The sequence below is a fragment of the Sceloporus occidentalis genome, unplaced genomic scaffold, assembly GCF_023333645.1.
Source record: "Sceloporus occidentalis isolate IW3139 unplaced genomic scaffold, rSceOcc1.0.p SCAF_1, whole genome shotgun sequence".
In the NCBI taxonomy this organism is placed as follows: Eukaryota; Metazoa; Chordata; class Lepidosauria; order Squamata; family Phrynosomatidae; genus Sceloporus; species Sceloporus occidentalis.
Window position 1 is genome coordinate 33,915,820 of NW_028316981.1, and position 13,677 is coordinate 33,929,496.

Genomic DNA, 13,677 nt, shown 5'->3' on the forward strand with positions numbered 1-13,677 from the left:
GGGCCCAGGGTACTTGGAGGACCGCCTCTCCCCATACATTCCGCCCCGCACAGTCAGATCTGCTGGGAAGCAATTGTTATGTGTCCCAGAGGCAAGATATTCTACCACCACTCAGAGGGCCTTTTCTATCTCGGGCCCCATCCTCTGGAACTCGCTTCCGGCCGAGCTCTGCTCGGCCATCTCCCTGGAACACTTCAAAAAGGGGCTTAAAACTTTTTTGTTCCAGCAGGCTTACCCCTAACATTCCATGTTGCCCCCTTCTCTCTCCTCATTGTTCTTGTAATCTTGTGCTAGTTGGAAAAAAATTTTAACTGGATTTTAACTGTTGTAAGATATTGTGAGATTTTGTATTTTTTGTATTTTATTTTTTTGTATATTGATTGTATCGTGTTTTTGGCTGTTGTGACCCGCCTTGATCCCAGGAAAGGCGGGCTAAAAATAAAGCTATTATTATTATTATTATTATTATTATTATTATTATTATTATCTTGATTTCAATAAGGTTTTTGATAAGATCCCTTGTGATATCTCTGCAGACAAGCTTACAAAATGTGAACCAGACAGTGCTACCGTTAGGTGGATGCGTAACTTGTTGACCAACCAAATTCAGAGAGTGCTCACTAATGGTTGCTCTTCATCCTGGAAATAAGTGATTAATGGGGTTCTCTCCTGGACCACGTGTTGGTCAACATCTTTATGTAAATGACTTGCCAGAATAAAAGGTATGACACCAAATTAAGTGGGTAACAAATACTCCAGGGGAGAGGCTCAGAATTTAAAATGACCTTGAGAGATTGAAAAACCATGATGCGTTACAGACGGGCCAAAACGGGCGGTCTCGCGCCGCTGCCGGTTGCTGCATCCGGGAACCGCAGTAATCAAACCGCGTGGTTCCTGGGTGCAGCAAGAAAGAAGTGCCAAAATGGCGCTTCTTCCTGCGACCCAGAAGAGGCGCCGTGAGGCTCACATGGCGCCACTTCCGGCACACGACGTCCAGACGCTGTGAGTCCGCGACGTCAAAATGGCAGTGCCCATCTGCATGCGGCGCCGCCATTTTGACGTACTTGTTACACACGAGGGGCAAGGCACGTCAGGAAGCGCCACCCCTTGTGCATAACGACGGCGCCCCATAGGGGCATCTGGAATGCGCCTAAGAAATTAATTTCAAAGGGAGAAATGTAAGGTACTACAACTATCAAAAAATAATACTTGTAGAATGTATCAATATAGTATGGGTGACACCTTGCTTAAAAGCAGTACATATGAAAAAGATCTAGGAATCTTAGTTGACCACAAAGTAAACATAAGTCAAGATGTGACAGCTTAAAAAGCCAGTATTGTTCTAGGCCTGCATGAGGAGCACTATTCTGTTTTGTGCAGACCTTATTTGGAGTAGTGTGTCAGTTCTGGACACCACAATTCAAAAAGGATATTGATAAGTTGGAACATGTGCAGAGAAGGGTGATGAATGATGTTGAAAGGTCTGGAAAGCAAGCCTTATGAAAAATAGGGAGTTGGATATGTTTAGCTTAAAGAAGAAAAGACTGAGAGGTGACATGATAGCCATCTTTAAATACCAGAGTTGTTAATAGATGATGAAGCCAGCTTGCTTTCTGCTGCAAAGGCTAGAACACTAAGCAATTGATTTAAATAAGAAAAGAGATTCTACCTAAACATTAAGAACTTTGCTGTAAGAGCTGTTTTCCCGTGGAATTGACTGCCTCCAAGGGTGGTGGACCCTTCTTCTTTGGAGGTCTTTGAAGAGAGATTGAATAAGCATCTTTCAGGAGTGATATAGTTTTGTATGGTCCTTGTAGCCCCTTCCAACTCTACGATGCAATTATTCTGGAAATTGTAATCCAGAAAAGTAACTTTTACAAGCTCTGTTCCTATGCTACAATTGCTACCCGAGGAAATGCTTATTTGTGATTCACAGGCATTGGGGATGTCCGTGAAAACACAGTACAGTATGTAAAGGCCCAAAATAGTCATACTTGGGCCCTATACAGACAGCCAAAATAAAGCTGCTTCAAGTCACTTTGGAGATATGGTGTTTCACTGATGCATCTGTCCTAAGAGTCTGGAAGCTGCACCAATGCTGCACTCCAGTCCTTAGGATTGGAGTGTGGCTTTGGTGCAGCTTCTGGACTCTGAGGATGCATGCATCATTGAAACACCATATCTCCAAAGTGACTCGATGCAGCTTTATTTTGGCTGTCTGTATCAGGCCATAATTTCCATTGTTGACTTAGTGGGGTTTTGTGGGTTTTTTAATTTTGGTTTCTCTGTGTTTCCATTGCAAGTTACTTGGGTATCTTAACATAATCCTGTATCTGACTGTGAAGACAGGCCAGTCTGCATAAAGCAAATGCAAAAAGATTAGCGGAATTCTGTTGGATTAAACCAAAGCCACCTCAAGCCTGGCATCCTGTTTCCCCACAGTGTCCCAAGTAAATGCCTCTGGGAAACCCACAAACAAGGGAGCTCTCTGTTGCATTTCAGAAACTGGTACTTGGTAGTTGCATTACTTGTAAACATAGTGGTTCCATATAACCATTGTGACAAACAGCTATTGGTAGGCTTTTCTTGCATGAATTTTGTGTGATTTCCTTCTAATCCCCTTTTAAAGACATCTAAACCAGGAACTGATATCAGTAGCCTGAAACTAACGAAATGAGAGTCAATAAACATAAATGCAAAATCTTAGATGTAGATTTTTAAAAGAAAACCAACACCACAGATATAAAATGGGGGAAAGATGGTTTGGCAGTAATAGATGTGAAAAGGGCCTTGCTCTCGTGAAGTGGACCACAGACTGAATACGAATCAGCAGTATGCAGAGGGAACTTGTAGCATCTTGGAGACTGATTGAGAGAAAAAGGTTGGTAATACAGTATGAGCTTTCATAGATTTAAGTCTACTTCATTGGATGCATGAAGTAAAGTTCTGTGCCTAGGCATGAACTACAAAAGTTCATACCATCAACTTCTTTCTCTCATTTAGTCTCAAAGGTCCTACAAGATCTTTTTGTATACTGGTCCAGAGAACGGCTGTATCTGCATTACAGATTGACACCACTTTAATTTCCCTGGCTCAATGCTATGGAATTCTGGTCATTGTAGCTTGTTGTGGTGCCAGATCTCTCTGACAGAGAAGGCTAAATTTACACAAAACTACAGTTCCCACAATTCCATAGCATTGAGCCATGGCAGTTATAAAGTAGTGTCAAACTGGAAAAGAGTGACTAGAATAATGGACACCAAGTCCTGTGAATGGTGGTTGAAATAGGAGGGCATAATTAGCCTGAAGAAGAGAGAATTAGAGGAAGACATAACAGCAACCTTAATTTAGCTGAAAGGCTGCCACAGACCAGACTTACTCCTTGTTATCGCTAGAGGGTAGGACTAAAAGCAGGAGGTGGAACTTGCAGAGAAGATGCTGGTTGGTGAGCAGGTTGAATTCAGGTGAGAAACAAGAGAGCAAGGATGATTCTCCTTGTATGTCCTGTGGGGCAGGGAGGGTGATGGCAATTTGGGGGCAGTCTGAGGTCTATATGAGCTGTTCTCCCCCTAGACACTCATATATATTTTTTCCCTTAAACAAGGATAGAGTGACACACACACACTGCTGGTTTACTTCTTGAAGAGCAAGACAGAGCATGAGGCAGCACATCACAAAATGAATAATCAGTCCACTTGATAACATTGTGAAAAACCCTGTTGTGATTTCAAACTTCATTACATTAAAGCCTTGATACAGTGCCATTAGTCTTTCATTAGTCAAACAAAACAAACAAAAAACCTCCCACAAAAACAATACAGAGAGAATGAATTATCAAATAGCAAGTTAATCTGATGAATTATTTCCAAACATTGGAGGCATGCATGCCAAGAGTTTAGTACCTTAATGATACTAGTATGTGCTCTTATTTTTGCTTTGGAAATCGATTAATTAATTCAAATTCATTAAAATCCATCTGTGGCCTTGCAATACCATCTTCAGTCACTACATATTTGGCTTCAGGGTCTCTAGGTAGTTCTTTGTCATGCTTTTTTAGGCAGGATCCCTGAACTCTTCAGACATTTGAAAGTGGGAGAATTAAGAGTTAAGAGCTGGAAAGGATAGCTGAGAAAGGGAAAATCTGAACTGGGGTAGAGGATGAGAAAGTGCACTGAGGACAAGTGAGGCAGCAAGGAAAAACAGAGTGAAAGTAACATATTGAGGGTGAGGTAGGACAAAAAGATTTCTAACTTCTGGAATTATTCTGTAATGGTATTTTAACTGATTGTGACAAATGGTCACACTGCTGCTGGTGGGATAGGGAAGCAAGTTACACTGCTGACTTCAGTGTAACTCAGTTGTACCTCTTGTTTGTTGTTGTGTGCCTTCAAGTTGCTTTCGACTTTTGGTGACCCTAAAGTGGATCTGGGGTTTTCTTGGCAAGAATTGTTCAGAGTAGTGTTGTGTTTTTGAAATCTTGCAAGTTCAGGAGGACTGTGTGTACAGAACTGTGTTTAACCCAAGGATGGGGAACCGTATGTCTAGAAGTTTTTGGACTGCAGTTCCCTCAGTCTCTTGCCATTCACTATGGTCCAGCACAGTGTAAAAGTTGTGCAAGTGGAACTATGCTACAGCTGGCCATTCATCCACCCATGAGCCCCCGCCTACTGGCCATTCTGTGGCTGGTCAGAAAGGTGGGGGATGAAAGAAGCATTTGGCTGTGTCCCATCGCTGAACACAAACTAATTACATTCTCCACAGAATGTAATTAGTTTGTGTCCATCTATGAGACTCTGCTGGGGTCCTCTGGAGGACACAGTGGAGAGTGTATTCATTTTGGGTATGACTATGGGGACATAGTCAGATGCTTCTCGGATCCTCTCAGCTCTCCACCAAGCACAGAATAGCTGTGGCAGGGAGCTGCATTGACTCTGCAGTAAGTATGGAGGGAGGTTTTGATCTGTGCAGAGGAAAGAAGGGAATACAGGTTGAGTATCTCTTATCTGAAATCCAAAGTACGCCAAAAGCCAAACGTTTTTGACATGATACTTTAAGGCTTTGAGTTTGGAATATTTTGGATTTTGGAATACAAAAGTAGGAGAGTACATACATTTTTTGCAAGGCAGGATATAGACATCCCTCCCTCCCTCCCTCCCTCCCTCCCTCCCTCATGCACACACACACCAGGCTGCCCCCTCACATTTGACTCCCATTCTTCCTCACCTCAGTGCGCCTGTATCCCAGAGCACCACCAACAGAGGATGCAGGCATTTCCCATTCTCCCCACGACATCAAAAGTTACTACCAGGCATGAAGCAAGACCCCCTGTCCTTGTCCTCGTCTTTCCTGTTTGTTTTGCTCTTGGCTCTGAGCTGCTGGTTGTTGCTGCCACTGCCTACATTCACATCAAGTTTCTGGACACAAGGTTGGAGAGAGATGCAGCAGGAGAGAGACAGGAGGATCTGTGAAATGGTGGGAGGCTTAGTTTCACATCAAGAACTACACTTATATTCCCACCATTACACATATTTTTGCATCTCTCGTCTTGCAAATACAGTATGGGTACCTACCATGCTACTTATATTCAAATATTTTAAAAAACAAAACACCAACTCTGACACACTTCTGGTTCCAAGCGTTTTGGATAAGGGCTGCTCAATCTTTACAACTTCTGTACTGAGCAAGGAGAGATATATGCAGATATAAGGTTGTCTTATGCCTATGTATGCATTAACAGGGTGTCAGCCATTGACTGCCAAATCCAGAATGCAGTAGGCATATCAAAGCCTTTAAAAGTGAGGGAACAGTTGTTGCTAGTTGCATTAAGGTGTGAAACAAAAACTCAGTCTGTCAGGAACCCAGATTTAGGGAGAGGCCTTTAGATATATGGACAGAGATTTGATTTGGGCCAGAGCTTAGCATTTAGAATCTATTTCCATTTCCGTGGCTCATTTCTGGAGACGTACTACCAATCATATGCCAAATTATCTTACTCAGTGATTACAATTGGCCCCACATGCTTGTAATTATGGAGAACCTCTTCCAGGTTTTGGGAAGGATAGGGTGACTACTGATGTGATGTCCACACAGATTTGAAAATATATTTCCCCACTTCCCCTTAGAGGGATGTCCATTGAAAAATTGTTTCTTGGACAAATTTGCAAGAATGACTAGGTTCATGTTTTAAGCAGAAAGCTTGTGTTGGAAGGGAAAGGTCCTCCTGTGAGGGAGAGACTTCATTGGCTACTTTCCAGAGAGAGAAGGCTACCTAAGTCCTCATGTGACTCAGCCCCAGGTCCCCCTCCTTTCTGCCTGACAGCTTGACTTTCAACAGATGGTTTGGTCTGGAGGACCTGACAGAAGGTGATGTGGTTGGCTTTCATTGTATTTCTCTGTCTCTCTCCCTTTGCTTCAGAAGGGCTACATCCTTCACTCTACAATGCCAGAACTGCCATTTAATAAAGTCTTTACCAAGAGGCAGAGATAAGAAAAGTTACTTCTAGCTCGTACAGCTCCCAAAATCCTCTGGCCAATATATACAGTGGCCCCACATGAACTTGAAAGAACTCCGTTAGGTTTAGAGTGTTGGAATAGTAACAAGCTCTACACTTGAGCCATTATAGGATTAATAACCATGACAGGGTTAATGGAGAGCTACTGAGAACACAGATGACCCACAGCTGTATATGTATAGCTCTAATAAACTTTTGAGCCTTAATAAGGCTAGCATTGTAGTGAGCCTCTCTCTCTCCCTCTTTTGTTCACTCTATTCTTAGCCTTCTTTTCTGTTGCATTATACTTGTGTTATTTGATTGTATTATATAGTTTGTATTATTCTTTGCTATTTCTTATTATGTTTGCTATTATTACTATGGTTTATTTTGTATCTTTTGTATATATGGGTTTTGTATGATTCTGTTGCATATATTGTTTGTTACCATTTTAAGCATTTAAGCCTTTTTATAGTACCTTGTCTCAATTAGTCTCTTTTCAAATCCATTGTTCCAACATAGAGGAAGGCTTTTTCTTGGTCCCACCACCACCCCAGGCTCACTTGGTGAGGACATGAGAGAGGGACTTCTCGGTGGCTGCTCCCAACATCTGGAACTCCCTTCCATGGGAGGCTAGGCTGTTCCCCTTCCCTCCTCTACTTTCGCTGACTGTTTGACTTTCAACAGTTGGTTTGGTCTGGAGGACCAGAAGGAAGGTGATGAATCTCCCTTTGATTCAGAAGGGCTATGTCCTCCACCCTAGAATGCCAGAACTGCCATTTAGTAAAGTCCCCACCAAGGGGCAGAGCTGGGGAACGTTACTACTTACTAGCACAGCTACCAGAATACCCCAGCTAGTATACAAACCTGCCAGAGCCCTAAGACCTTCAGGGGGAGAGTTTCTTTCGGTCTCACCACCATCATAGGATCACTTGATGAGGACACAAGAGAGAGCCTTCCACAGGAGGCTAGGCTGGCTCCCTCACTTTTTTCCTTTCACCAACAGGCCAAAAAACTTTCTGCTTAAGCAGATTTTTAATGTGTAACTGTGCCAAGTAGGCTTTTAAAAATGAGTTTGTGTTTTATTTAATTTTTAAACTTTGGAGACCAGCTTTTGAATGCTGGTGTGACCATAAAGCCCTTTTATAGTATGGGTGCCTGGGTGACCTTGGGCAAGTCACATACTCTCAGCCTCAGTGGAAGGCAATGGCAAACCCTCTCTGAAAAAAACCTCCAAGAAAATTCCATGATAGGTTTGCTTTAGGGTCTCTGTAAGTCAGAAACAACTTGGGCACACAACAACAAAGTTTTAAAATAATTTTATATTGTTTTAATCGTGACAGTTTTAAGCGTTTTTAGAATTGTATGAGTAGGTTTTGGTTGGTTTCCGTCTTTGGAGCCACTTGGGTCCCAATCCAGGGGAAAGACGGCATATAAATTAAATAAATAAGTGCTAGCTGGGGAAATTCTTGTTATCGTAGTCACTTTTTCGTTCTCTGGGGTGTTCTCTTCCTTCTCTTAGAATAGAGAGAGAGAGATTGCAGGTGTGCCACTAGTCTGACATGTACAGAGTGCCTCAGGAAGGAGCAGAGATTTTCTAGAGCTTATTTATTTGGACTCCATGCTGGCTGGGGGATTTGAGGAGGCATAGCTCAGAACAATAACTTTTCCAAGTTCATCTAAAGAGTTTGGGTGGAATTGTACACATTCATTTGAACATGCTAGCCAAGCCTTTCTATGCAGCTTCGTAGCAGGTTTAAGTTAACTTTTACCTTCTTTCTTTTTTTTCTTTCTGTCTTTTCAGGTTGTTTGCAGGCATTGTCCCTCGAATGTCTGCCATTAGTCTTGGAGGTTTTATCTTTCTTGGGATGTATGACAAGATCCGCAGTTTGCTTTTGTGAATTGGCTCTTGGGCTTGAAGAAAACAGCTCTCTTCTCTTCTTGCCCCTGCAGATGAGGAAAAAATAGAAAAGAAAGTTATTCATTTGCTTTCCCACAATTTTTCTCCCGCCCCCCCCCCCCTTCAACCATCCCACTCCCCATCCTGCCTCCTGTGGCTTCACAGCTGTTCAACAGCCTGGACTCTATTCTCTCTATTTAAAAAAAGAAAAAGAAACCCCTTAATTCTGTTTCTCTAATATAAAATTTCCGTGTATGGAAACCCCTGTTCTAGTGGTGAGGTCATTGGAAGGAGTGTGCCAAGAAAGGCAAATTTTGGGGAGCATGCGGCTCATTTTATGCGCTCCAGCCTTGTGCCTGAAAGGCATCATTATTAGAACTTGTTTAGGGAGAATGATGTGCAAACAAGAAGAACATGGCCTGCATAATATGGCACAAATCAAAGGAGACTTCCTTCAAATGTGGCACCGGAATCATGGCATTGAGGAGGACTGCCCTGTTTGCATTTCCAAAGGCTGGGCCTGCTATGCTCCAAGGGACAGACGGAAGAGGCTCTGTGAGGGTTTCTTTTTCAAAAATGTCTACGTAAGGGGAAAAGGCCATTTGTTTCTTTTCTGAACCCCATTTGGAAAGTTTAGACCACTGTTCATACCTGCAGGTGCATAGCAAGCATTCTTGCTTGGATAAGCAAGGCTGCCTTTTTTAATTAGACTCAGATTTCTCCAGTAAAAGTACAATGTTGTATTATTTTACTGTCTAACAATGTTGCCTATGAAAAAGAAACAAAGCCCTGGTTTTCCTTTTTCGTTCCCACCCTTTGGTTCTACTTCAGCCTAGTCTCACACACCAGGAAAAAAAAGAGGATGGCTGCCAGGGGGCGAGAATAAAGAATGGGCCCGGAAAGGATGCTTTTCCTCACTTGAATGAAAAGGCTGCAATTCACTGCCTTGCTTCTAAGATAGCAACATTCACATTAGTTGGACTGCTCCTGAGTGAGTGAGTGGGTGGGTGAATGATGGGTGGCAGTTTGTAGCGTGCTCTCCAGAGTTGTAGAGCAAATTCATTTTGGGTTTTTAGAGCTCTCCTTGATAAACAGGTCTTGAAGCTTTGGGAAGAATTTCAAAAGCAGCCTGGGATGTGAGAAGTGCTGCTCCATTCATCCTGGCTGCATGGGTGTGTTGAATGCTCCCTTCCCCTAGTGAAATTAGTGAGCTTATTCCACTAAGAGGCTGATTCCAGACTTACATCATGACTACTTCAAGTCCCACTGATACTAGTGGCTCTGCTCATGACCACAATCTTACTAGGGGTGTGCTCCACCAAGTTCAAGGGGATGTAACTCCAAGCAGATACTTGTATAAGATGGTGGAGTCAGGGTGTGAGATCCCAATTTAAGTAGAACCAGTAGCTTACAGTTGTGTGTGTTGTGTGCTTTTAAGTTGTTTCCAACTTACAAGCAGTTGAAATCATTAGGACTTGAATAAATCTTCCCTTTGATTTCAACTGGATTACTTTAAAGAGAACGCAAGTCTGGATCAGCTGCCTGAATCCATCATCTTACAGATGTCTGCTTTGAAGTCTGTCCCATTGAACTCGGGGATTGCTCCCAATTGAGTGACTATTGGGCTACATTGTTAAATTGACATGTATAAGGATGGTGTACATATGTTCAAGAGGTCTTTTATTCTGTAGAGGTGAACAAAGTGAGGGGTGGCACAGCTTATGTGGAAACCATGTGTTTTTGACTATCACCTTCCTTGAACCTAATAGTGAATTAATTCCCAGATTAGGTAGGTAGAAAAAATAGCACCAAACAATAGTCTTCTGGGGCCTTAAGGCTTCCTGGACCACATAAAATCTTAAGAAGGTCCCTCCACTTACAGTTCTTTCCCTATACTACCTAGTGTGAATGGCCATGCTCAGTGGTCACAGGATACTGACTTAGGAGGCAAGTGAAGCAACAGAGAAAGAGGGGATAGTATGGCATGGCTTGAATACATGCTACCTTGCAACCTCTCCTTTTTTGTAGTCCACTTACATTCCAACTGTCTTCTCTTACAATCTGGTGAAGAGAGTCACTCTGCAAGGGATCAGATGTTCTTTTTCCAGGCTGTTAAAGAGATGATATTTTGTCCTGTCTTAAGTGTTCCAACCTCATTCCTGGCTCACATTAAGCTATGACTAGTGCTTTGTGGCGGGAACATGTTCTTCACACCCAGGTCCTTCAGGAGACAAGAATGACAAAATCCAAATGATCAATTGCCCTTGATGTGGAGGTGGTGGTGAGCAGCACATGATGTGATTTGCTCTGCACCCTCTTTCCTTTCTGTAATTCAGCAAAGGCTTTCAAGTACACCTCAAATTTTCAGGACCCATGCTCAGTTCTGCAGGCTAAGAAACTGAATTTGTCCAGAGTACGAAATTTAAGCCTGGAAGTAATGACATGTTCACCGAGATCTCTCCTTTCACATTTACTGATGGGGAAATTGTCTGGTTTCTACGTTTTGCCAAATCTATCCTCTCTCTGTTATTGTGAAAGTTACAGCTAAGCTATGAGGTGACAAGGATATCTTGTGGGGATGAAATGGAAGATGATGCCAGTATTTCTGCTACTCAAAAATTGCTATCACTTGATCCTGTGAGCCCTGGTTCCACTACACCAGTGGTCCAAATGTATAAGCACAGAATGTTCTATTAGAGAAAACAAGATTTAAGGTTGCGGGACAAAGTTTCCTCCCCCCCATAGACATAAGTAACAATTAAAATTTCTACAATATCAAAATTTCTTCTCCATGAATATCTTTTAGTAGAGACACAAGGTGCCAGTAATCACATTCATTAAAACCGGATGAGATTTTCAAACAGATACTAAAATGCCCTTGTTGGCTCTAGGATTTCACAATCTTTCCCCATTTCTACCAGAAAGATTACTGTTGTTTGCTCATTCTCCTTATTTCATACTTGGTTGTGTACTGTCTTTTCGGCAATGATATTCTATCAAGGAGATAAATGTGTAATTGTTCAGGAGCCTTATAAGGACAAGCTTATTATTAAAATAGACTGGGATTCTTTGTTGTGGTCTATGCTACATAGCTTTACATATCTAGTACTTAGCTACATAGCCAAAGGGCTAAGAAACCCTCTTAATGAATTGCAGAGGCAAAGATAAAGAATGGGACAATGGCAAGTGTTCCAGTGCAAATTGGAAAGCATCAGTGTGCATCAGCACTCCCTAGCCAGTGACTTGATGCACTTCATTCCAGGTGTCTATTGGTCCCATTGTACAGTGGTTCCATTGCTTGTCAGTACTGTTGTGTATCAGGTCCCAATGTGCATCCATCCTGATGTACTAACTCGCCTATATAGTAAAATAGCAGCAACCCCTTGCTGAATATGGACATTGTGGAACTGCTCAGTAATATTTCCCATAGACATCTATTTGTAAAGACCTAAGTCCCCAAGTAAATTCTAGCAGTGAAATAGAAGGCTTTCATGGCAGGTATCCATAGGTTTTTTTCTGGCTATGTGACAATGTTCTAGAAGAGTTTGTTTCTGATGTTTCTCCAGCATCTGTGGCTGCCATCTTCAGAGAATGCTGGCATGGAAGTGAGTGGGATACACACACACACACACACACACACACACTGTGTGGCCCTGGGTTGGGAGGAGTGATATCCATGCTAATCTATGTATTGTTCTGTTGAATGACAAGGCCTCAGGGTGGGAGGATATGCAAATAGGATTTGTGTGTGTATATTATCTAAACAATACACAGATTAACATGGAAATCACTCCTCCCAACCCAGGGTCACACAGTATGCCAGCATTCCCTGAAGATGCCAGCCACAAATGCTGGCAAAACATCAGAAACAAACTCTTCTAGAACATGGCCACATAGCCTGAAAAACCAACAAAAAACTATGAATTCTAGCTGTCGTTTGCAGAATTTGGAATAAACCAGTCTGACAGTGAGACAAAAAAGGAACTAAAGCTGTTCCTACAATTATCTCTGTACCTCAAGTCTATTTTATGACTAGTCTATGTCTGATCTACTGCTTTCTCGAATAAAGTATGAATGGAGTCCATTTTTTGTCTCAAGTGATTTATTCTTGCCTTCCAACACATATTTGGCATGAGCAAGTCGATTCATTTGTGTGTGGACGGTGCGTGTATTTAACCTATGGAAGTTCACAGGCTGTAGAAGAATATTTCCCTCAGCTGGGCTTCAACCAAGTAATTTCCTTGTGTAGCCCTGATTTTTGGTATTAGAAAGAGGAAAAGAAAAGCTCTGTTTCAGTGAGCATGTCATTATTTTAGAGCACTTTTTCTAGCAGTTTTTTTAAAAAATCCAAAATAGCTCCAATCTGGTAGTTTAGGGGTGGTAAACCTCTAGACCTACAGATGTTTTGGCCTTGCAGTTCCTATAGCTGACTGCTGTTACATAGATTCATAGAGCTGGAAGAGACTTCAAGGACTATCAAGTCCAATCCCCTGTGATGCAAAATATACAAGCAAAGTACATCCAAGAGATGGCCATTAAGCCTCTGTCTTAAAAACTTCCAAAGAAGAAGAATCCACCACTCCCAGAGGCAGTGTATTCCACTACTGAACAGCTCTTACTATCAGGAAGTTCTTCCTCATGTTGAGGTAGAATCTCTTTTTTTGTAGTTTCAATCCATTGCTATGGGACCTATTATCTGGAGCTGCAACAAAGCAAACTTGCTCCATCTTCAGCATGGCATCCTTTCAAATGGCATACATGGCCAAGTATGTACAGGGCAAAGTACTCAGGAGACATTCACATGCAGAAGGTCTCCAGATCCTATCCCTGATGTCTTCAAGTGCAGCCTTGAACCCTGGAGAGCTGCTGCCAGTCAGTATCAATATTACTGGCCTAGGTGGACTTGGCATACTACCGTGGCTTAGCAAACCCTTTTTAAGTAGTCATCAGTACTGGTGGAAAACAAGCCTGATTCAGAGGCAGAATGAAATAATACACTAAGGGTAGAGCAGTAGTTTCTGATTTGGGAAGCAAACTGAGGGAGGTATCTTTCAGCTGCCAAAATAGAATTATGACTCAGTTGACCCAGGACATACTGCTGCCTGCAAAGTGGGGAAATGGGACACTTTGTCAGATGGTTCACCTGTTGCAGCCAGTTGGATCAACTCAATCAAGGATGGGGGAAGAAACCTGCTTCATCATCGACATTAACAGGACATTTGGACAGACACCTATTCCCTGGGAATTGTGTTGAGGAAGAATTGCAACCTAAATTGAGTCCTGGCT

The 13,677-nt window shown here is 42.3% G+C and overlaps 1 protein-coding gene across 2 annotated transcripts in view; it reads left to right on the top strand.

Annotated features, from left to right (window-relative positions):
* The window catches only part of LOC149321299 (mitochondrial S-adenosylmethionine carrier protein-like), a 180,788-nt gene extending 168,320 nt beyond the window's left edge, over positions 1-12,468 (top strand). For both annotated transcript variants that reach the window (XM_089519193.1, XM_089519200.1), the window contains one exon: positions 8,296-12,468. In XM_089519193.1, coding sequence (XP_089375319.1) covers positions 8,296-8,392 — 97 coding nt within the window. In that variant the 3' untranslated portion in view covers positions 8,393-12,468. The remainder of the gene's footprint in view (positions 1-8,295) is intronic.
* The last annotated feature ends 1,209 nt before the right edge of the window (positions 12,469-13,677 follow it).